At 43.5% G+C, this 24,605-nt stretch overlaps 1 protein-coding gene across 6 annotated transcripts in view; it reads left to right on the plus strand.

Moving 5' to 3' along the window:
* robo1 (roundabout, axon guidance receptor, homolog 1 (Drosophila)) overlaps positions 1–24,605 on the plus strand; it is a 226,610-nt gene that overhangs the window by 101,774 nt on the left and 100,231 nt on the right. For all 6 annotated transcript variants that reach the window (XM_061046938.1, XM_061046934.1, XM_061046936.1 and 3 more), the window contains one exon: positions 13,290–13,616. In XM_061046938.1, the coding sequence (XP_060902921.1) occupies positions 13,290–13,616 (327 nt within the window). The remainder of the gene's footprint in view (positions 1–13,289; positions 13,617–24,605) is intronic.

Raw genomic sequence — 24,605 nt, forward strand, 5'->3', positions numbered from 1 at the left:
ACGCATCTTGTTCCGACTGTTGACATGGAGGAGGAATTTACCTTTAGCAAATCTTAGCAGAAGCTATGAATGTCTACACAAACAGCACACTTGGATTTCACACAACCTTCCTCTCTGTTTTTATACATTTTAAAACCAGTTTTTTGGGGGGCATTTTTTGCTGCTGCCGCTCTGTATTTGGCGCACACTCTAACCACCAAGCTAACCATCTCCCAAGCTTTGCCTCCAGTTATGAAAAAATAGTAGACAGTAATGCACGAGCAAAATTACATAATCCTAATCCTCATTTTTGATTCCGTATTTTTTAATGCATGTTAACTTGATCAAACTTCTGCCTGGATTAGCTTCCTCATGACTCCGCTAATATAGATGTGAGCAAGACGGGGAGACAGAAAAGAGGGGGGGGGGGGGGGGGTGTTTGTGTATGTGCAGGGTGGCAAAAGGAGGCTTAAGGAATCTCTTCATCCTCTTACCCATCCCCCTGCTTTTTTGTCTCTTTTTGTTTTGTCCCAATTTTTTAAGACTTGCCTTTTTTTGTGGCTGGTCAGCGCAGAGCCTTTTCTTCAATAAAGTAGAAAAAAAAAAAAGCCTGTGGGGATGGGGAGGCTGCATTGTGTCGCCTTAACTGGGCGATTGTAAGGCGTGGAGGAGGGGAAGGGAATGCTTCATGAAGGGCTGAGGGTGCGTGAGGAGTATAGTAGAGGAAGAGGGGGGGGGGGGGGTGCAGCGGCTTCACAAAGGCTACCCCGGGGTGTGGAAGGGAGGGGAGAGGAGGGAGGACAGAGCAGTCAAACATACCATGATACGCCAGCTCAGGGAGTACCCTTGATCTGGCTCTGTGTGCTCACATTGCATATTCTCTCTCTGGTCCCTCATGGCGGGGGAAAGTGCTGATCAGGGTGATGTTGGTGGTAGTGGTGGTGGTGGTGGAATAACTGTGAGGCAAGGACACCTTTTCTTTTAAAGGTGGACATCTGGGGAAAGGTGAGGTTTCTTTTTTAAAAGTGCTGAGTGAATAAATGATCTCCTGTGGCTTTGAGGGTTTGGTTGGGTGAAGCACATCCCACATCCCCTCATGTATCTAAATCTGCACACTCAGGAACTCCCAGAAGGTTTTGCCCATGGGCCTTGCAGCTAGCTGCGGTGGACAAGCAATGCTATGCCCGCCGTGGGGAGTTCTGCCTTACGCATTTTAAAAAGGCTCAGACCTCCCCTCCCATTCATTTTCTCCACTGGAGGAGACGGAGAGGTGGCATTGAGGACAGCCTTTTCCCCCCAGTATCCTTCTTTTCTTCCTCGCTCCCTGAGCTCAGGCCTCCTCCTGGCCTCTGTGACCATTCTATTAGCCTCACACTGCAAGGCCTGGATACACTTTTGAAATGCTAAACCTCTCTTTTGGTTATAACTGACAGGGGAGAATACCATTAAAGAGGCTGAGAGGAATAGATTGAATTAGCAGTTAAAAGAGAGACTGCTAATTAGTTGATTAATGTCTTTGGTTCCTCCCCCTCTTAGCTTTAAGATTCCCTCTGTAGACAAGGTTCTCCTGCACAATCAAACATTATTCCATGCTTATTTTTAGTAATGAAGCATGTGTTTTTTTTTTTTTTATCTAGACAGGACAGTGCAATTAGTGCATTTGGAGATTCACGTTCAGAAGCCACTGTCACCTCGAGCTGCATCAGCAACTTGTGAGATCCTGGGGGCTAATTCTGTCACACAAAGAGGGGGGGGGGTGATAAAAGTAGGAGAGAGTGCTGGAAAACATAATTAATGAGAAGGTGACCTTGAAATTCACCATTAGGACTGCTTTCAGAGCTGCACCCGCCATTCAGCTGTAACCATGGCGAGGAGGATTCGAATACGAGCTCACATTTCTGACATGTAAATACAAAGCTGCACACTGTGTGGAGATTAAGTCTAATCCTGACTTCCTACTTTCTGCACGTTTTACTTCAATCTTATGTCACTTTTGAAATGAACAAAATCCCCAACACTCTCTCCCCTGTTGTGCATATCGACTTTGCAAAGCTGCTCTCGAGCAGGAACCGTACTTTTGACTTCCACTTAAAGCTGCAGGAGTTTCACCAATTCAAAATGATTTTAAAGTATTTTCTTCTGTTTTGAAAGAGCTGTTTATCAATCATACCTCTCACCATTCATTCTCCTTCCACTTTACAATCTACAGTCACTCTCTCTGCCTCCCACATCCTGTCTCACTGCTCATACAATGAAAGCTTTAATTGAATAACAATCGTCGTCACCGGGTGAGAGACAGGTTCTTCAGGCTATGGAATGCTTTTTCTTTCTTTTTGTTGCCTTTGGCTGCACGTCTGTCACCAACTCTTAATCGGAAGCTTTATAGTTCAAACTATAAAACGTGTGCTTTAGGTTTAGAGCCTCACCTCTGTTTCTCTACATGCACTTGGCTACATATTATTTTGGCTCAGAAGCCAGTGTAACATCGTGTGGAGGTGCTCGGTCATAAATGCTGTCCTACTTGATGGTTGTGATTCTTTCCAACATTCAGTGTTGACAGGCGGTGTTTATCCCGTCTCATTATGTCCTCTAATCAGAGCACACTTTTCACTTCTGTCGCAACCTTTGCTCAATGCTTTAATGATTATGATGGGTCCACTTTCGACATCATGAAGAGTATATTTGCCTTCCTCCTTCTGGGGAGTGTCTTCTTTCCCATTTCCCCTTTGATTGAGCAGAGCTTACATCTCTTTTTTTTCTCTTTTGATTCAGACATTCACGGCACACGTTAGCCTTATAGCCATGAAATATTTGTCTCTTCTCATATAACAGGGAAGACTGAACCTTTTTGCCAGATACTTATAAAGTATCCATTATGGATTCAAAAACCTATAAAATCTTTCTTGACTGCGTCTCTGCTGATCAGTTTTTACAGCGTTTGGAAACCCAAACCCACAACAGCCTGCTCACTTTGTAATGAGGAGTTTATTCACAAAACGAGAGGATCTTAAATGATCAGAAATTAGTTTAAAACCAAACAAAATGTTTCCACTTGAATTAACACAATTAGCCAATCAGAGGGAAAAGCAACTATAATTTCCCAGTGTTAGCTTCGACCATTGGCTAAGTGTTACTGGCAACAAATGTTGAATATGAGCCAGAACTGTTAATTGTCATTTTCGGGAGTTCTTCAGTGGCACATGTTGAGTTTTAGTGGGGGGGATTTTACTGTTGCTCAAGCTAAAACTACAGAGCTCTTGTGAAGCATTGCATTCATTTCTTTAAGAGCAAGCTCTGCCAGTGTTGAATGTTTATGCTTATTTCTGTATTTAGTTTAAAAGCATTCTGTAACTTACCATTTAGTGACCCATTAAAATGATACATTCTGTGTTGAAAGAGCTGTTGCTTTCACGTCTGATTCCCACTCAGGAGAGTCAATGATTCTGTTAAGAGCTGCACTACTACATTTATCACATGCATATTACTGCGTGCTGAGCCAAACAGATGTCATTCAAAACTGGATAGGCCATGCCAACAAAGTCTTGAGAAGTGGTCTAAACTGGAAGCATTAAGACTCTGAACTTTGTCATCAAAAATGCATTTTTACTTTTTCAAGCTGTGTTTCCAGAGGCCTTAAAAAAGAACTTTGGAAAATCAATATCATGCAGTGTCTGTGGAGAAGACAGATCCTCAGTGTGCCTATTTCAGCCTCCTAAACTCCGTTGGTGATAGGGATATTTAGTTTCTTGCATGTGTCATCACAGCTGTCTTCCGCTGATCTGCTTCCCCCTCCGTCTCCAGCTCGGCAGGAAAACAGCTCTTCCTTTTATTCAGAAGTCTGACAGTATATCTGCCGTCAAATGTCAAAAACTGACATATGGGAAACAGCAACTGGGATTCATTATGATAAAGTCGTTTTGGGGTAGAGCATGAAAAGCAAACGGTCTTGGGTTGGAAACACTGTGTACCTGGACAGTTGGTATGTGTTTTTAAGGAGACGTGGTAAGTGGATGCTGGCAAGCCGACAGACCAGTGAGCAGTTGTCTGCAGAAGGAAATTTAATTTCAATGCCAGACTGGGCACAGTCTCCCCTCTGTGGACTTCGAGAAAAAGGCTTCTTGGCACACTTGGCCCCTTCATTAATTTTGACCAAATATTTACTGTGCATCACATGGCATGCCTTACATCCCACTTTTGTTTTTCCAAGCCAGGTTTGAACAGTTTGGGGCGATTTGTGTTCCATTTGGCTGGACTCGGGCCATGCCCCGCTCAGCAGGCCCGTACTGCTGTCTCTGGGATCCTGCCACATGAGAAACTGGCTCCACTGAGTCTTAACCTACTCTGTGCCTCTGGGAGCCACGTTTCACTTTAATAATACCTTCTACCCACAGCTACACTGCATGAACCACGCTCACATGTATGCATGCACATGCACAAGATTTCACACATTGACAGGCCGATGCTATGTGCTCCATGCTTACCCTTTTAACCTAAAGGGTACCACAGGGAAATGTGCCAAGTTTCTGCACTCATGGCATTACAGCTGTGCCCTGGTCTGAATGCTGTAACTGAAATTCTCTTTCAACAGCCAGCTGTCTGAGATTTGCTTTAGAATGTGTTTGGCCGGACATTTAGAATAGCCTACATAAGGTCACCAGCTCCGCTCTCTGGGGCTGTAATTCAACACTGATCCAGCAGCAAGCCCGTATCAGCCGCTGCCATCAGCTAAATAACATTTAAAAAGCATTAGGTGCTTTTTGGCCGTGCCTGCCTCCATTCACTTTGGCTTCTCTACAGAGCTGCTCTTTTTCTTGGCATCCAGCCTAAATGCCATACTCCCTGTGGCTGTGCGGTGCCAGCTGAGCGTGCTGGTCCTACTTCCTCCTCCCTGCTCATCAGCCCCTCCCCCTGCAACCTACCCAGTCCCCTCATGGACTGTTACAGGAACAGAACCATTGGAGCTGGTTGAGAGAGTGACCTTGATGGGAGCCGACCATTGCGCTGTATTGTTATTGATGCAAAACCGAGAAGACAGAACACTTTGAATTCTATCACCCTGTGTTCTGTTTGCACTAATCCTGTAATCATTGCATAATACGTGTGAAGTAGAGCCATACCATTCTGCTAAAAATCGTCTTCACAATCCTTGCTTTTTTCATATGTTTGTTTCTCAAAATGCTCAGCAAATTGGCTGAAATATAGTTTATCAACCTATGAAGGATTCCATGTCTAGCAGCTCATGTTAAAAAAATATCCCCCTGTTGGGAAATAAATGCAGCAGCATATTCAATTACCCCCGCTTCTCCCATGCTGTTTGTTGAACGCTGCTTTGATGTATCTCTGCGATTGCACTGGTCAGACCTCATTAAAAACAGCTAGAAAACAAAACAAGAAGTAATTGCCCACTTGCACTCTCCAAGCCTTGCCTGTGCTGCATACAGAAAATAAAGCTTCCTAATAGAGGGTCCAAGCATGGCTCATATTAATTAGGGGGATCCACTCTGCTGAAGAAATGACATCCTTGACAACAACGGTACTGGAGCTCTTTCTGGCCGGGTTTTCTTCTTAGGTCACCGCTGTGAATATTCAGGGTCAACCTGAGGAGCCTGAGAGTCTACTCAAAGTCAAAAAACAGACATGCACACTGTGACCAGAATGATAGATAAATGCTAGACAGACTGATTCACACACACATAGACAGACTGGCTCTTTTCTTGTGTCCATCCATGCTCTGTTCAGCCCATCTGCCTGCACGGTCTCCAGAGCCGGCTTGACAGGCAGCTCTCCTAACAAGCATTCCAGTCTTTTCCACTACAGATTCCCTCCTCGTCTCTGTGAATGGATATAATAAAGCATAGGAGCTGTGTTTTTATCCTGCAGGAATGAGTTCTGCCCTCATGGCCTTCTTGCAGAGTTTGACAGCATGTATTTGTGTCTAATGACACTCGCTGGAGCAGCTTGGCATCAGGAGGAGCTATAACTCGTACACAATTGTGTCCCCTGGGTTTCTGTTGACAATTCATTATGTATAGTATATTTTCCTCTTGTCATGTCTCTCCATAGTTACATCCTTTTGTTATGCTGCTGACAGTTAATGTGAAATGGATATATACGTACATTGTGAGAATAAAGCCTTCTTTGCATTGGAAAATACCTCATTCTTCTATGGAGATCCCATTCTTAATTTGAATGCAACAAAAGTGTCTAAAAACACACAAAAAACCTTAGAAGGTGTTTCTTGAGCATCAGCAGTCCTTTATTATATTACCCATCATGCCTGGTGTTGTGAAAATGTGTCAGGCCTGGAGCAGCAGTGGGAATACTGTTCTTATTGTTGTAGCTCCAGATGGGCGCCTCAGAGCAGGATGGACCCCAGCCTCCCAGAGGAGCACTCTTCTGCTGGCGCTGGCTTACTCCGATCGGCTTCCATTGCCAGGGGAGAAATAGGGATGTGTTCCCTGGCTGACACAACCAGGAGTCAGGGCTGCTGCTCCAGGCCTAGGAGGTCTTTGTTGGATCCCATCCTGATGAGAAAAAAATGATTATGCCTCAGGCCTTGAGCTTGAAACCCATGTCCCAAGCAAGGGAGGCAGAAAGTGCTTTTGAATGGTGTCATCAGCAGATCTCCTTTAAGCCACAGAATGTAAGAAGAAAGCCGAAGCATATCACAGTATGATGCTGATGGATCTTAAAAACATATCAAGATGAAAGTGGTGCAGATTTTGAGGTTTATAACTAAATTTTACAAGAACACTTTCCCTGTTTATTGCATTAACAAGAAATTAAGTATGTTTTATTGTTAATGGGTGTACTGATAAGTTTGAGTTTTCTTATTTGTAGCTGGCAGAAAAAAAATCTTGCAAAATATGTTTGAGTTAATTTACCTTATTTGTCACCTCGCATCCTGCAATGTGATCATTACACACGTGCACATTGCATTATCACTACTGATACAATGTACCAGACAGCCCTATAGGATCATTTCTGATTGTTGAAATGAAATAACAATTTATCAAACTAGTTGTGTTGGAAGCCTTTTAGAGTCATAGTTACCACAGCTTTGTTCTGATTACATCCTGACCTTGTTCAGTGTCTCTGCCTGAATAAAAACAAAGGTTCTTTGTGTCATGTTTACACTGCAGTCTGCAGAAGCCATATTTCACTCAACTATCAACAGAAGCTTTGTGATCTTGATGAATCCAGACTTTATTGAGTTTGTTTAGAAACAAGTAAAGCTAAACAATGAAATAGTGCAGTGTTGGGTTGCAGTGTTGTGTATAAACTCTCAGGTAGTCAGTTTCATGCGTGCTGTGATTAAAAAAAAGCACAGATTTGGACGCTGGTACTATTTTTTGGAAACTGATCTATCTTCTCAAGTGCTGCAGTAGTATCAGCGAGGTAACCTTAACCCGTTGTGTTTGCTAAACGGAGACAAAGAGATGAGAAAAGAAAGAGGCTATAAAGATATCCATCAACCCCCCCCCCCCCCCCCCCCCTGCAAAACCCCACCTCTGGGTCCCCATACACACTCTCACACACAAACACACAGGGCTCTAATCCTGCCTCTCAGGAGTGTAAGCGATAGCCTTGTGTAACATTAAAAACAGGTCCGATCTGATGCAACTGGCAGAGTCATTCAAGCAGTGCATTCCAGGGTGGGATCCTGATGTGGAAACGCTAAAAGATTCAGTTTCACTTTCCTGTTAATGTCATCTGATCAGCAGGAGTACGCTGCCTCGCCTTTTCTCTCTGTTTCCGTCTCTCCGTCTTATCTCTGCCCTCTCTCGCTGTTATCGTCTCTAATTCAACAGAAAAGGGTGCCTTTTCTTACCCTTCAGTCGTTCACAGGCCTGCACTGTCCCGTGAAGGCGTGTCACCAGCCTCGAGGGACACGCCCTCTGCTCTTATCTCTGCCATAAATCCCTCTTAAGTCCCCTAATCGCAGATTAATGGCACTGAAGATAGGGAGTGCCCTACTGTGCTCAGCCTTCCTTATCGCAGACCAATATTCCACGTCTGTGCGGTTGCTCAGCTGGACATCTGATATGGGGTGAGATGATATGGCTCAGGGTCCTGCAACACCTCTCGATTTTAGCATCTGTCTTTATGAGATTCTGCGACCTTGATCTTTACGAGGGAAATAAAATCTCACTGCTAGATTGCTCATATAATCGCATGCAACCCGAGGCCGGGATCTTTGTTCCATTGGACTGAATGACCCAGCATTGTGGAGTTGTTCTCTATGTTGTATCTAAATTGGCCTTACAGTCCCTCTCCCCTGGTGAATTCTCAGGGGTAAAGGGCAGCTGCCATGACTCCTTTTCTGCCTACTCGTCTGTCAAGTCAGGAGCCATTAAAAAGAGCTGTAAGAGATCAAAGCACTTTTAATTTATTTTAAAGTCAGAGGAGTCATTGGGCCTGAATGTCTTCTAGGTGTTTTTTTTAATGTCTGTCTTCGGGTCTGCTTTCCTGTGATTAGTGATAAAAATGCAGCACACATGATGTAGCCCATGGGTGTGACACCAGCTCTTGATTGCAAAGTGCAAACGTGCACTGTTTAAAGAATGACCCTGGCTCAGATAGAGATGACCCTGTTGGGTTTGTTTTTCATCCAGAGGCTGCCCACACTCTACTTCTTAATACCAGGGTCTTCTTTTTTGATTTCAGTCAAAACATTGCTCCCTCCAAATAGAAGATTTGATGCATTGTCTTGTTGTTGTTGCTGTTGTCATTGCTCGAAGTGATAAAAGTTTGACTCATCTGAACAGGTCCAGCCTTGCTTGGCATATGCTTAATGAATTATATTTTCATTGTTCTACATTTTTAGAAAGTATGAGAACATAATCCGAAGTAACATCTCTTTTTTATTTATGTTATGTCACCATCCTTCCTCCCTCCTCTCTGTCCTTGCAGTTATTGTGCATTAATGTTCTTCCACCATGTCTGCTCTCACAAACAGTGCACTGGTGAAAAATCGAATGAAACTGTTAACTTAAAGATATAATTATTCTTGGTCATCTTAAGTTATACAGAGCCACGGATGGATGGGACCCTGGAGCTAATTAACTTTCAAAGTTTGTACTTTACTTAAAAAGAAGAAGAAACGAGTGCCCCCTTCAATAGGTCACATAATATTAAAATGTATTTTAATGATTTTTAGCAGTCTGCTTCTTATGCCGATTAGGTTTTATAACAATATTGAGAAATGTAGGCTTATCTCTCGGAATATAGATTTACATTTCATCCACTCGTGTTGCATGGTGAAAATCAAGTGTAGCCCCAAGACACAGATGAATCGATATGAAGCTGGTTGCCAAAATGTTAATATACAATCAATGTATATGCTCTAATGGCCAGATGGATGACCTTGGATTCTTCAGAACCATCACAAATCATGTGATTATGCCCTGTCTATCAATGATGTGTGGGGGAAAGAGCCCCACACATCATTGATAGAGTGGGCAAAAAACCCCGGAGGTCTTGATGAATCCTTGGATGCTTACAGACACTGTGCATGTAAGGGGTCAGTGTCTGGGTCTGGACCCTTGTGGTGGCTACATGGTTGGATCTGGAGCTGTTAAATGTCTGTTCTTATTGTTGCTTCTGGACTCTCGTGGGTTTGTTGTTCATTACTATGATTGCTCATAGCACTGAGAGAAAAGTCAGAGAATTGTTTTTTTTTTTAATTACCTCCACTGCAAGCAAATGCTCCCTCTAGCTGAATTTAACTCTGTGTGTGTGTGTGCAAGTAATTGAGAAAAAGAGAAACGCACCGAGCGCTCCAGCAAGCGAGAGGGTTAAGGGAGAAGGAGAATCTCGCCTCAGGCACCAATCGATCAGATCCTAGCAGTAGAAGTCCCAGCTTCCCTTTGGTGCGGCTGTGTATTGCATTAGCTCATCTCACATTTTCTGTCTGCGAGCGGAGGAGGAGGGGGGAAGAGGGGGATAGAAAGTAGGAGAGAGGGCGGTTGAAAGCAGCAGAGGAGAAGGAAGGGCAACTCTTTGAAATAAAGGAAGGGTTAGAAGACTCAAAGTGAAGCGAGAAAGAAAACATGTACAGTTGGGTTCAGAAGCGAGGTGTTCACTCTGCTTTTTTCTTGTTTTTTCCTTCGCTTTTGCCTTCTGAGTTTTCTTTGAGGCAGAGAAGGAGTACAGTGAGCTTGTTGGCTATTTTCTAAAAATCATGCACCTGTAGAGAGAGGGGCATGGGAGAATAATCCTCAGCGCTGCCTCTGATTTTTTTCCCATGGTGATGGGTAATGGAGCTGAAATAACAAGGGTCATTAAAAGTGTCTGTGGAGATCAGCACAGCACACATACACACACACACACACACGAGCCTATTATCTCACACACACATACCTGTAGCACACAATGAATTTAATCAGGGACAAGGCAAGCATAATAGCATTGTGTAACTGATACATGCTTGCACGCACTCACTGCTCAAAAACACGCACACCCTCCCAGGAATCACACACAAACACTTCTTAGATTTCTCCAAGAACTGCGGAATATTTATTTACAAGCTTCTATGTAATATGATACTGTAACCTATATTGTATTCCTAGTCTGCATATTAATCCTGCAGTAATCATCTACGGCAAACAGCCGCTGATCAAACACTGCACAGCTCTTCTCACAGCGGGCCACATCTAAATAGTTAATGGTTCCTCCAGAAAACCCCAAACTTCAGACCATTTCAAATTAGAGAGGAGCCATCTAAATCAGGAAGGGGACGGGCAGAGCAGATAGCGGCGGAGCGCTTCAAAGTCCTCTTTAATAAAACATATTAGCCTGCCTGATCTGGTGAAGGGCGTTGGCGGTGGTGGTGCAGTTGGTGAGGTGGTAATGGGCCTGTGTGTGTTAGCATAGTGAGGGGTGTTAGCTCCAGTATGGTGCCCAATCAAAGGGCTGGACCTTGTTAGCATATGGTCTGCAGGTTCAAAAACTAGTAATGGGAACAGATTGCAAATGAGGGTTAATTAGCTCGGTCGTGGTTCAGGCAGCTCCAAACGTGAGGAAGTACAGAAATGTATTTTTTATAAATAGTATTCAGCGTCGGATAGCAGCCTGATGCATTCATGCTGAACCATATGCAGCTATCTCTCCATCTGTTTCTGTTACTCTCTCAGAAATGTTGTAATCTCTACAGATATAGGCCTAGTTTTAACAGTGTCAATAGAAAGACAAATAGAACAAAAACTGTTTCAGAAAAGCGGGGCTTTTTGTACAACTTTGTCTTGTTTGTTGACGTTCCACAAGATAAATAATTATCATCTAATTTAGAGTTATTCCTCTAAAAAGTAAGTTGTGAATCCATTGGCAGAAAAGTTATAGTGGTTTGTGCAACTGAATCTCATTTATTTATTTTAAGCTTGTGGGGATGAGAAAAATATGTATAAGCGTGTAAAAAGCAGCTCTTTATCTATTGACCAGAATCACACGGCTGTATTTTTCCTCTGATGTTGAGCTCATGGTGAGAAGTTCAAGTGCTGCGTTGTGTTCTGGGTTAAAAGTTGTAAAAAGGAAGCTTCTGAAAAGACAATGTGAAGTTAAAATCCAGAGGGACAATAGCAAATATTTTAAGCTAAAACAACTGTTAGCTACAGTACAGCCCAACAAAAGCTAACACTATCATTCAAACACCTTTTAGCTCATATGTTAGCTAAGTGTACTGTTAGCTAAGAAATGGATAAAAGCTAACATTTGAGATTGTTTGCATAATACAGAAACTTCTGCTTCATTTTTAGCTAACGGTATCGTTAGCTAGGAAGTAGGGGAACGCTAACATAGACAGAAGTAGTCTACATTGTGTTTATTTCATTTTTTTCTATAATTGCAGTTTCTCAACAATAGTTTCAGTTCCCATATTTGTAGCTTATAAACATGAAACCATATCCCCGGCAGAGATAAAAAATCTTCTCCGCCATAGATCTAAGTTTAGGACTCGCTGTAAAGGACTCCTGATCATGTTGTCCTTCATTTGGCTACTGGATTAATTATACTTCACTGGGCACACTACACATTTGCATTGAAGTGATTAATCTTTCCACAGAGCTGTCACTGATTATGCTGACTTTAAAAGATATGGCGAACACAAGAAGGTGCCTCCTCAGCAGCACCAGATTTGTAGGGTGTCTTGGGTGGGGGAAGGGCGGAGGGCACAGAAACGAGGCAGTGTGGCAAGTTCACGGGATGCTGGGTAAATTAATTGCGGGCCTGTGCCTCCAATTAGACCAGACTCTGTTTAATTGGCGCTGAATGGGCTCCAAAGGCCTTATGCTGGGAGATACGGGGAGTAGCGGAAAAAAAAAAAACCTCTCTCCCTCACATAGACACTCACACTCATACACAATTGTGTGTAGTAGCACAATGTGTTCACAACCATCAAGTCCCACCCTTCAGGAATTAACAACAGGAAGCTAATTTGCATGTAAAGCAGGATGATAGCTACAGCTGACTGGTCGGAGAGAGCAATTGTAATGGCCTGAAATAGCACTGGAGTGTTAACCCCATTTGCAGCGCTGTTGGCACTGCTTTTAGCTGTTCTGTCTTCCCTTCAAAAGTGTAATCTCTGCTCCTGCCCCTTCTTTGTTGCTTAGCTATGCAGTGTGTCTTTATCTTATCTTTTATCTCTTCATTTCCCTCTACCTCCAAGGTGTGTCTTATTCTTGTTTACTGTTGACCTCTTTTCTTTTTTTCTGCTCTTTGATCCGATAATTGGAAGAGTCACATTGCTGAACTGTGACAAGCTTTAGTAAACAAACTGATACTGTAAAAGGGTGACTTTGCTCTCAGACTGACAATTTAATGGAGCTGGCTTTCATGAAAAGTGCCTGTCAGTGTTCCTTCAAAACAGCGGTCCTATTTTAAATTGATAGTATGTTGCTGTTACGTACACATTTCTGTATAATTTGTGTAGGAGTCGAGATGTATTTGGAACATTAATATTCATAGGTCTATATAGTGTGTTACTCAGCCTAAGAAGTTGACTTCTGCGACCCTGGAGATGGCCAAATGCACCAAACTGCATAATGGGTTGACATGTTCACCTTACAGTCAATAATTAAGGCAGGAAAAACACTGTAGGTGTTACTCAAAAGTATTGGAATACTAACCCTGTATGGTGACCCCTCAAAGATGCCTCATACCGTAGGTTTATTACACATTCAGAGTGAGATATAGATGTCTAAACAATGGGGGTATCCATTAAGAGAAATCTGGAAATACCTGTAATGTAAAGTCAATATAAATTGGTGTAAAAACTCTTGCAGATGTAAGCTTCAACTTTTATATTTTCTTTACAGGATCCCGTCTGCGCCAAGAAGACACCCCACCCCGGATTGTGGAGCACCCCTCTGACCTGATTGTCTCCAAAGGGGAACCAGCTACCCTTAACTGTAAAGCAGAGGGGCGGCCGACCCCGACAGTGGAGTGGTACAAGGATGGAGAGCGGGTGGAAACGGACAGGGACAATCCCCGATCTCAGCGCATGCTGCTGCCCAGTGGCTCGCTCTTCTTTCTACGCATTGTCCATGGACGACGGAGCAAACCGGATGAAGGTTCCTACGTTTGTGTTGCCCGAAACTACCTGGGAGAGGCAGTGAGTCACAACGCCTCGCTGGAAGTAGCCAGTAAGTGCAACATGTCTTCCTATTTCTTCTTCGCTTCCAGTGTGGGTGTGAATGAAAGACTTTGGGTTAAGATGCAGCTGAATAGCAGCTCCAGTTTCCTTCAGTGTTTGTTGCTGAATGTGTTCATTGAGTTGGATAATCTCTTAGGAGATGGGCAGGATGTGTTTGGCCCAGCGCTCTCCGTAGGCCTGCAGAGCCTTTGGGGGAGAAGTGGTCTGATCATTCCAGGGTGAGCGCTCCTCTAAAGGGCCCTTGGTAGGTGGTCAGGAGCCACAATGGGAACAAAGCCTTTTCTGTTGTGGTCCTGTTTCTGCTTTTTGTCAGAGAGATAGATATGAGGTTTTATTTCGAAAGGAATGCAATCATTGCATCTGAGTTTAGTCATCTTTTAATGAAGAGCTTTCTTGTACGTTTCATTGTACTCTCACAGAATTCCTTTCACCGGATGTTACACTTATGCAACAGCAGTCTACTTTGATGTTGAGTGGATTTAATCATCTTGAGGGTCAGCAAGCCGTTTTGGAGACATTAGCAACGTGTTTCTTCTGCTGGCAGTACTTATGCAATATAGGGAGCAGAAATAGTCTCAGTCCTACAGTTAGTAGTGACCTGCGTTGACAAATTTGTTCCCATGATTCTTTCAAGGCTGCTGTAGTTAGTGAGGTCAGCTCTTTAGAATTAGGCTATTATCTTCTTGCTCTCTTGACCGGCTGAGAGTGAAGGCTGAGGACGAGAGCTCAGATATCAACCGCTCTTCTCGCATGCCCAGAGGCTGTCACCAAGCCGCTCACTGTAATCTAATCAAGATGGGGAAAGAGAGAATTGTGTGTGTTTGAATGTGTGCAAGTGAGTCAATGTGGAGTGTGGGGGGTTGTGGAGTTGGGCATTGGCTCCCGGCCTTGTAAGGCTTGTGTTTTTGGGTATTAGGTGCTTTTTAGGAGAGTAGGTGATTTTGGATAGTAGTGGAGTACAGAGGTGAATTAAGGTGTTCCTCTGGGAATGCTGCTTCCAATATTTGTTTATTTATTAGGCCCGGTTATTGTTTTGTGTAGGACTGCACTTGAAAACTTAAAGATTGAATTATTAGTTAAGAAGACTCAGGGTCTACTGACATTTTTCCAATCAAAAAACTACTCTTTAGTATTGTACACAGCAATGCAGGAGAAACATATTGTCAGGATATAACATTTACAATAGGAGTCTCAAAAGGGGGTCTTCTATGCGCTGCCATTAGATAAGAGGTTTTGTTTTCAGTTGCTGAATAATCTGAAGAAGTCTCTTCATCATCAAAACAAACTGGAAAAAAAGACAAAATTAAGTAATTAAACATTATTTCATTAAGATATGGTCAATCTGTCACTTGTCTGAGGTTCAGGATCCATAAAGCCTAATTGCTGTTAACTTCATCTAGCTGACTAATATCATTCATCCAGTTAAATTAATAAATAATATAATAATAAATAAATCCAGTTGAATTGCCCCCCGGGGACAAATAAAGTTTTTTGAATTGAATTGACAAATGAGTTAAAAATGATGGGAATGTGACTTTCAACAGTAAGACAGGGCAAGAGACAATTTGGTTGACAACAGGTGTTTTTGGAAAAATCCTCTAAATGTGCATCTTGCATACACAAAATTAGACTTTAGTAGGCTGATAGATGGGAAACCAAAAGTAGAGAAGGGTCAGCAAAAGCTTTGTATTGAACTGCCAAATCTGGTACAATCAACATTAGTCCTGACCTCATAAATCCTGTTTCATCTGAAGTTAGCCAAGCTTGTCAACATGGAAATAAAAATGCAGCCCAAATCATACATAATTACTCAAACTACCTAGAGGGAAAATAAATCACATGAAATATGATTATAAGAAAAATACAAAGAAACTCAAATGTTTCCAAAGGTCAAAACGCTAAAAATATTTTCCATAGTAGTCGATGATATGCAGTGTTTATTTCTGAGGTGGGTTTCTCAAGTAGAAAAACCAAACACTTGGCGGGACTTTTGAGGAGCAGAGTGCAGAGAACCGTTGGCTCAGTCTCAATTTAGGCTGCTTATTCTGTACAAGGTTCAAACAGACCCATAATGACAAGCCACTGTGCTCCAGCAGTCTCTCTCCTTCTCGCTCTGTTGGTGTCTCTCACTCCCCTCTCTGCAGCTCATGCTTAACTCCATATAATTATGTTGTCGGAGCAACCTGGAAGGAACCCTGACGGAGAAGAAATGCCGTAGAAAAAGAAAAAAGTCCGAGGCAGACTGAAATTTCTCGCCAAAGATTTACTTAAGCTCCTGGGTGAAGACCCCACAAACCATATACCTTATACTCAGAGGAGCATAAAAGAAAGTTTGAGAGCTTTTTGGTTCCATGTTGTCATAAAAGGGGCTCATATTTTAACTTTTCAAAGTTCAACACTTGAAGAGGGGATGCTTTACTCAGTCTCAGTGTAAGTTGAAGAAACTACCAGCCTCTTTATTTCCAATGAAACTCCAAAGAAGGAAGTCTTGGTTTTAATTGTGTTTACTTTGCCTTGCTCTCCCCCTTCTAACCTTTTTACTCTAAAAGCTAAAAACACAATTTCTTTTCTATGTTATTCTAAGAGCCTGGCTCTTACTCACCAGCAATTGTTCATGTAATCCAAGTTTCAACAAGTCCTGTTTTGTCAGACTAGGAGAGCTAACCCAGTTTGTTTGGCTTATCATTAACCACATGTACAGTACTGCCCGCAATCTCTCTATCACAGCCTCTTAACCCAAAGCCTGCGCTAATGCATTAACCGTGAATCCTGTTTGACTTGTGTATTCAAACAAGCTTAAGACGGGATTCTTTTCCTATTAGGTTATTGCTTTTTTTTGTGTGTGTTAGGGATGTGTGGACGTCAAATAAAGAGCTTCCTTTGTCCATAAGGCTGATAAAGAACTCAGGGTAAGGCCAGCCACATTGAAATTTGACCTACATTGTTACAAAAAAAGTATCCCAAACTCTCCATGACCTGCGAAGAATTAAATGCAAGTTGTGGCTCCACTAGAGTGAAAAACATGAAAAAAATCATTTTAAAAATCGCAGACAATTTCTTCATCATTATGTAGCAGAACTCCTTGCTGTATATTCGGCGCTCTGTCACTGATTTGTTTTTTTATACCCAGTGTTCTTCGTGGCTCTGAGTGTCTCTATGAATAGCTTGTGTCCTTTCCCCTGGATGCAGAGATAGTAAAGTGAGGTAATGGACGGCACACTGCTCCACTTCAGCAGGCGATAACCTCAGGGCCGGCTGTCTAGCGGCCTGGCTGCCTGCACAGTGCTGACCGCATCGGGCTGGCTGTAAGTCTTATGTTGACACACACACACACATACACACACTCCAGAGGCATAGTTTACTTTTTACAGCTACTAACAACAGAAGCAAAGGGATGTTTACTTGAATTTGGTCCATTGCACATAACTCTATTCTGCCAAGTTTATCTCAGAATCGCATTGATCTCGATGTTCCTGTTGAAATCCATTTCAACACGTGCAGCCAGCTGGCCTGGCCGACTCTCTTGATTGGTGGGGGAAGGTGGAGGCTTCTGATGTGTTGAAGGAAGCAGGGTTCAACCTGACAGACTTTTGGGGCCATGCAGGAGGGTCATCTGCAGAGCGTGGAGACAGTTGGCCGGCATGCACTCGCCTGAACCTCCCACTGATAGGATGGCTCGCTTGTCTCTCTTTCAGAAAACCCCTTGTCGTACATCTGTTTGCGCTCAAAGATTCAGGGTCTTTATGTTTTCTGCTTCAGCACGACGCCTCCTTTTGACACATCGAGTTTGCTCCATCTCATATTTCTTTCATAACTGCTTAACTCCTCGTTGCTCCACTGCTACCCACTGAAATGGAACAAGCCCTCTGAGTGAAACAGCTTCTTCTTCTACCTGGTGGCACAGTAATTATTTATTTGTCATGGTGTTTGCTTTCATTTACTCATCATGAGAGTGGAAGTTTCAGTCTCACTCTTTGCTGTGTGTTTTTGTCACTTGGCAGGAGCATGTGGCCTTTTGTAACCTCCTTTTCCTGCTCAGATGTATGGAAGAGTCCCAAATAAGAAATATTCTGTAAAGTAAGCACAAAAAAATATCAAACTTTCAAAAGTTCAATTGTAGTTCAAAGTGCTTTACAGGGGAGTTGGAAAGGGGTTGACGTTTATTGAAAATGATTTAGAGACTAATGCACACCAATATGAATTCAATTACACAACAATAAAAGGAAAAGATGGATGATGGAGTGACTGAGGTAGCAAAGCAGTAACAAAGAATACAAGACAAACAGCAGACGGAGAAGAAATCAGGACAGCCCACCCCAGCAGCAGCAGCAGCAGCAGCAGCGGAGAGTGTGCTGGCAAGCTGCCAGGCGACTGGAGGCAGAGTGTGTTACAGCTCTGTGGCAGTTATTTGTCTCAGGGAGGTTCACAGCAAATTGGTGCAAACGGCACAGCCAGGGTCTGCTTCATGAGTCAACAGGCAGCCGAGGCGTGGGCTCCACACCACAGACTCTCCTTGGCCTCCACTCCGATCTGTTTTATGCTGGAATGCAGACAGAGTCATTCTCCAATCTCTAAACCCAGTTGTGTGCGTGTGTTTCGTGTGATTTTGTGTGCGTGCTGCTGTCAAAGCTGAACTCTCGCAAGTAAACTTTGTTTCGATAAAAAGTTTTGCATACTAACTCTTGGCCGAAAACAATAAAACAAATTGATGTTTTCTCATTTAACAAATAATGTCTTAACTTGTTATCTCGCCCTGCATAGCTGCTGCATGTGTGCTGTTGTTCAAGGCTATTCCACTCCCATGCTGTTAATCTTGAAGTTACTGCACATGGGGAAACAACTGGCCACTGTGTAATTATCCCCGAACACAGCACATTACTGTCAGCTCAGGCTTTGTAAAAAACCTCTGCAGGGTAGAAATGATCAACACATGCATTCCAATTAGCCTGCTATTAATCCATAAATGCGGAAGGCATTTTTTATCATTCATGTTGCGTGTGGTCTGCGGATATTTAGCCCTTCAAGGTGTTTGCATAAATCAATGCAATCCATGTAATTAAACCAGAAGAATGTATTTGCTATGTTCGGTCGATACCTAAATGCCATTTTAAGTGGAAATGATGGAGATGCTAGGATAGGACACTATACAGGCTTTAAAAGACAAAACGAGTGGTGCCTCTTTTGGCATGTTTGGTTGATAGTGACCTGAATGCATACCTTAAAACTTTGACCATGTTGACTAAATATGTGCAAGAAACATTCAGACTGATGTTGGCTGACATTAATGACCCAGAGCTCAGACGTCACTTGCTGCCGTGACAGCAGCCTGGAGTGAAAAGCAAGAAGATGCTCTTGTCTCTTTCACTCATGTAAAAATGTGTCAAATGTCACACTGATTTGGGGAGTTTTGGAGCATGTTTTCCACAAACACACGCATATATCCGCCCACGCACACACCCCGCCCCCACCAAAACTAACACTGCTGGCTAGATGTGAGGCCAAGCACTGAATATGCTCACCACAGGAAAAAAAAAAAAAAAAAAAAGAGAGTGTGATGTAGAAGAGGATAAGAGCCAACGCCGTCGAGCCGGGCAGGTTTTCTGGTTTTCTGACAGAGTTAGCTGCTTTTTGTTGTTTTACAGCGAACACTGGCTCCGAGCCTAAAGAGAATCTCACATCCTGCAGAGTGAGAGACTGTAGTATGAATGGATTGGATTATATAAGAATGAAGTCGTTTGATAGAACCAGATTGGGTGAGGCAAGACTTCCTGTGTCTGTATGTGTTTGTATTAAACTCCATCAATCTGTCATTGTGTCTACACTGGTTTAGTGAACAATGTCTTGCAGAGTTTTGTATGACAGTCTCTACATGAGCTAAAGGGGCAGGTGAAAAGGAGCTCGCCCAAATTCCCATCAATCACTTTATGCTCCGCCCGTCTCTGACAGCCCACTGAGCCGGGGAAGACAGGGGAGGCACGGCATCCAAAAGTACAACAGAATCCCCTTCATCCCTCCGTCTGTCTCTTTTCTTCTCACAGGAAAAAGAGGATGAGACAATGCAGCGCTCTATTTGAGATTTATAGACTCAGAAAATCCAAATTAGCATATCAAGCATGCAATCGCATATGATTCCTCGTGATTCCCACTCTGTATCTTATCGTCTGCATAATCAGATTGTCACGGGTTGAATTTAGGAGGAAATTGCACCATCAAACAATATAAACTGAGCTTTGGGCTTTTTTATTGGCCACATTAAATAATTCCTCGGAAGGCATAGCTTGAGTTAGGCCCTTTAGATATGTCGGTTTGATCTGAAAAATAGGGAATGAAATGCATTAGATTTGCTTAACACAGATGTTTCACACTGACTCCACATCTCCTGTCATTGTGTCTTTTTGTAGGGAAAGGTGTGTGTGTGTATAGGTATATTCCTAGCTTCTTTTGGGGTTCGGCTGACAGATGATTGCAAACAGATTTGGAATATCTCCAGTAGATTACTCCTGCCAGCAGCCATGAAACAGGCTGTAATGGGTGCAAATGTATCCGTTGAGGGCAAACAAGTCCATCAAAGATCCTCAGTATAAAGCTTTTTTTTGGAAATCCCAAAATGTGTCTTACATTTAAGTCATTCAGACCCCAATTTGTGCCCATATTTAAAAATACAGGAATGACCCTTTAAAAAGTCTGGGGATGCTGATTTATGGGGTCCACTTTAAGCAATTTTTTTTTTTTTTTTTTTTTTCGATCCCTCTTTGTATGTGCGATGATGATATCCAGATATCTCTTGATGTCTTTCAAAAAGAAGACCTACTGCACAGCTTTCTGTCTGAGTGTCTCTGGATGCTTCCCCAAACTCTTGTGCGTCAGACCTTTTTTTTTTTTTTCTTTTTTCTGGTCGCCACAGTGACTGCTTATTCATCTCTATGTAATCCTGGCCTCTGGCTATAGTACAGAACAGGATCACTGGTAGGGTGGGTGGGTGCAGGGTCCCGGCAGGATGGTGGAGCATGATATTAACGTCATGAAGTGCTAGTCTAGGGCAGATAAGATACTGTATTGGGGCTCTTGAGTCCAGTGGTCCTGTACTATCACTCAGGAAGACCACTGATAGCAGAGTACTTTAACATCCTGCCCTCTTGAAAAACATCTTTACTGTGGGTGCATGTTTAAGAGTGCAGTAAGTGTGTGTTTCTTATGTGCATCTTTTATCAACATGTTTCCATATTTGTTTGACCTGTCCCTCTGGCTCTGCTCCACATGTGATAAAAGCTCTTGGTGTGTCAGCGCTTGTGACAACCAGATGAATGTATGCTGCTGACTCTAATCTCTGCTTCTTCTGCAGAGACCTGCGCATTACTCTTGTTGTGTGGTGTAATCTTCTCTAGGTTTGAGCCTCTCCTGTGGCCCGAGAGGCTGTGTGTGTGTGTGTGTGTGTGTGTGTGTGTGTGTGTGTGTTTATGTGTCTGGGAGGTCGGTGCGTGCGTGTTTGGTCATATGACGAGGTGTTCTGCTCTGTGGACATGCTCTGGTTATTAAACCCGGGTTAAGCCCTCACTTGAAACCTTCTATCATGCCCCTCGATCCGAGACGATGGAGTTAGGGAGGATTAAGGGGGTTGGGAGACTGGAACTTCAGGGATTTTTCTGCAAGCATTTTGGCAAAGTTTGAAAAATGTGCTCAAGGGGCACACAGTCCACTTAAGGTGAGCCTGCACGGACCTTGTGATGGCCTGTTTCCCCCCCCCCCCTGTCTCCACCGTTTACTCCAAGCAGTCAGACATCCAATTGGTCACATATTGATGGGTTTTGTTCAGCTTGTAGCAGAGAGCAGACATCTAGCTGTGTCCTCTTGGTGAAGTGACAGCAAGGCAAGACCAGTGAAACGTCTGTAACATACTGTAAAAATCTTAAGACTTTCTGTTATTAACAATGTAAAATGTATTCAGTTTATTTGTATATTGGCACATTAAAAATAACAAATTTGGTTCTGAATATTGAAATTGACAGGAGGAGGTACTGTGGCATTTGTGTTGTAAGGAAATGGAAATTACACTTTTTTATTCCTTGGCATTGACTGTGTCTTTAACACACTTTGTTGAAGTGTTGAGAAGCAAAGCTCAGGTTGCCATAGGAAGACAGACTGGTTCTGGTCACGATACGGGAAATAACATTTTGCTTTACCGGTTCAGTGTCATCCTTTTATCTGATAAATCTTCCAATTCCTACAAGCTATCTCTTCTTTTCCTCTCCCCTGTTTTTCTATTTCTTCCTCTATCTTTCCCCCATTGTGTCTCCAATAAGAACTGATAGAGGAAAAACATCAGATAATGGAGGCATAGTTAATATCCAATACCTGCGGAAAAGAGAAGAAATGGGAAAAGAGTGGAGGGGGGAGGGGGAGGAGGAGGGGGAGGGGGGATCTGAAATATTATCACAGTTGTAGCATGCTGCTGAGCCTGGAGCAAGACACGCAAGAAGAGCTGGTGAGCTAAGCAGTCGACCCAAACACTGATAATGATCTGCTGCGTGCTATGTGACTCAGATGCAGTGCGGCCTTGTTGTTGCTGACTGCGGAAAGTCACAGCCCTGCCATTACTCACTGACACATGCAAACAGGAGATACATGATGGCATGCAATTGTCATCTAATTGACCTTGGTTGCCGTGGCAGCTAATCTGATCATTAAAGCGACAATTGGGGGAAAATTAGTTTCTCCTTGTCGTGTCGCCTAAAATAGAGTCAGTATGAGTGAGTTGCTGCTCATTATCACGCTGTGGTACCCTCTGTTATCGTGACCTTTTTGTAATGCTGGCTGTTCACTTCTGAGCCGCAGATATTCAGCATGCAAGGTCTCATGTTACAAATGGAAGGATTTACTCTGTTATTGCAGTAATGAAGCACTAATGACAAAGGACTTGAAGAGAAAAGCAACAAACAAACCCCCTTAACAAAACTGAAAGCATGCAGGTCGTATCTGAAAGATGTTTTCGTTTGACTTCTTTAAACATCTGTTGCATCCTATTACTTTTGAGGGCGATGTTTACACACCTCAGGCGTCACTACATGTGCGGTGAACATAATCATCCTCGTTTGGAGTGTGTGTAAACATACTACAATAGTCTAATTAGGGTTCATAAGGAGAAGGGCAGCGTCACAGGGGGATGAATAGAACAGATACTCTCTCACCTCTTCTTTGTGCCCGTTTGACCTTTCCCGAACAGGGTGTGGCAGGAGCACAAAAGGATCTCCGTGTAACAATATACAGGCAAAGAGGTGGATGAAAGACAGACAGGGGGACGTCATGTGTAAAATGAGGAAAGTGGAGAGGATCTATTGAAAATTCAAACAGTAGTCGGTTGCTGTGGGTAAAGTTTGAAATAGCTGACATCTGACTCAGTGAGGCCCCGTATTGTATGACCGTAGTGCTGCTGCTGTAGGGCTCCAGGGTGACACTTCTATTCTTCCTTCCAGAGCCCCCCTCGCCCCACTCTCTCGCTGTCTCTGGCGCTGGTGTCAGATTCTAATCTGTCATTGGTGCCTCAGCTCCATTTAGTCAATTGGCTCCAAACTGATGGATGGGATAAAAAAGTCCCTCAGTGACCCGATGGGATATAGCTTCTTTCTTTTTTTTTTTTTTTTCTTTCTCGGAATATTTCACTTTCCTGATAAGGACAGGACACTCAGCTGTGCCAGTTTTCAACACACATTTACCAATCATCCATTCCATCCGAGATACAGAGCCACCTGACTTTCCTGGGGCACTGCAACGTGACTTCTAGTGCCACCGTTTGGACCTCAGAACCTGTTTGGCTTTTCTCCGATCGCGTCCTGCCGATAATCACGGTGTGGCAGCGGATGATCTTGGGCCCTGGCCTTTTGCGTCCACTCTCGTTTTTTATTTCTCCGCCAATGGGATTAGTGGAGAGTGCCGACTCTGCAGGTGGAGCCGTAAGTTAATTTGCCCTCACTGTTTGGAGCTATAATAGCTTATTGATTGCCTGACAGAGACGCAAGAAGCAGCATGGAAGGGCACGAGGAGGGTAGAGAATAAGTTAATCATCGCGCTGTGTGTTGCCAGGATTTAATCACATTACCCAGGGTTCACCACTGCCATGTAAATTCACTTTCGCCCTCCGAGGAGTTGGAGTGAGACTGATTTGGTGAAACCTTCCCTCAGCTGCGGCCTGGCCCCTGCCGGCAGTGGTGCTCCCTGCCCGGCACCCGCCTCAATCCTGTGGGATGCATTCTCGCTGCCCAGGGGCCCCGGCTTAATTCATGCTAAGCTGTTGGTTTAATTTTAGCTATGCTACCCAGTGGTGACCTCCATCTGCTATAGCACTGCTCAGGTTGACTGAAAAACATCAGCGTGGCCTCCAGGATTCAGACTATAACTCCCAGACAGCTGTTAGGGCCATCATTCAATTCTTCCACAAGTCTTTCCCAGGCGAAAGTGCTCCTGGAGTGTGTACAGTATACGAGCAGGACGGCTGGTGTGTGAATATATATGTGTGTGTGTGCTTCTCAGAGGAACTCTGGCCCATTAGCGCTGCCATCATATACACATTCTCACTACGCCTGGTTACCTGGAAACTGCACATGCTGCTTTTATTTGGCCGGTGGCACTCGAGCTACCAGCACAGATTGAGAGAATGTTCCCCTATTTTAACAGCTTCAATGAAAGCGGCCATTAACACTGTGCTCGATATTAGCATGTGGGCTGGAGCGGAGCCGAGTTATTCCATCTCAACCCCAGATACGATGGACTTTGCCATCAGTCAGCACCAAAAATCCTCTGCCCACCATGTTTATTTTTGAGGGTATCACATTGGCTCGTGTTTACACTGAAAGCAGCAGAAACCAGGTTGAACTGTGGTCCGAGTTTGCCCGTGCTTCAACCTGGCTTCTATCAATCTGTCTGCACCCAAACACTCCACTAACCAGAACCAAAACAATGGCACGGAGAGGAGAGAGGGGAAGGA

The sequence above is a fragment of the Labrus mixtus genome, chromosome 9 (assembly GCF_963584025.1).
Source record: "Labrus mixtus chromosome 9, fLabMix1.1, whole genome shotgun sequence".
NCBI lineage: Eukaryota > Metazoa > Chordata > Actinopteri > Labriformes > Labridae > Labrus > Labrus mixtus.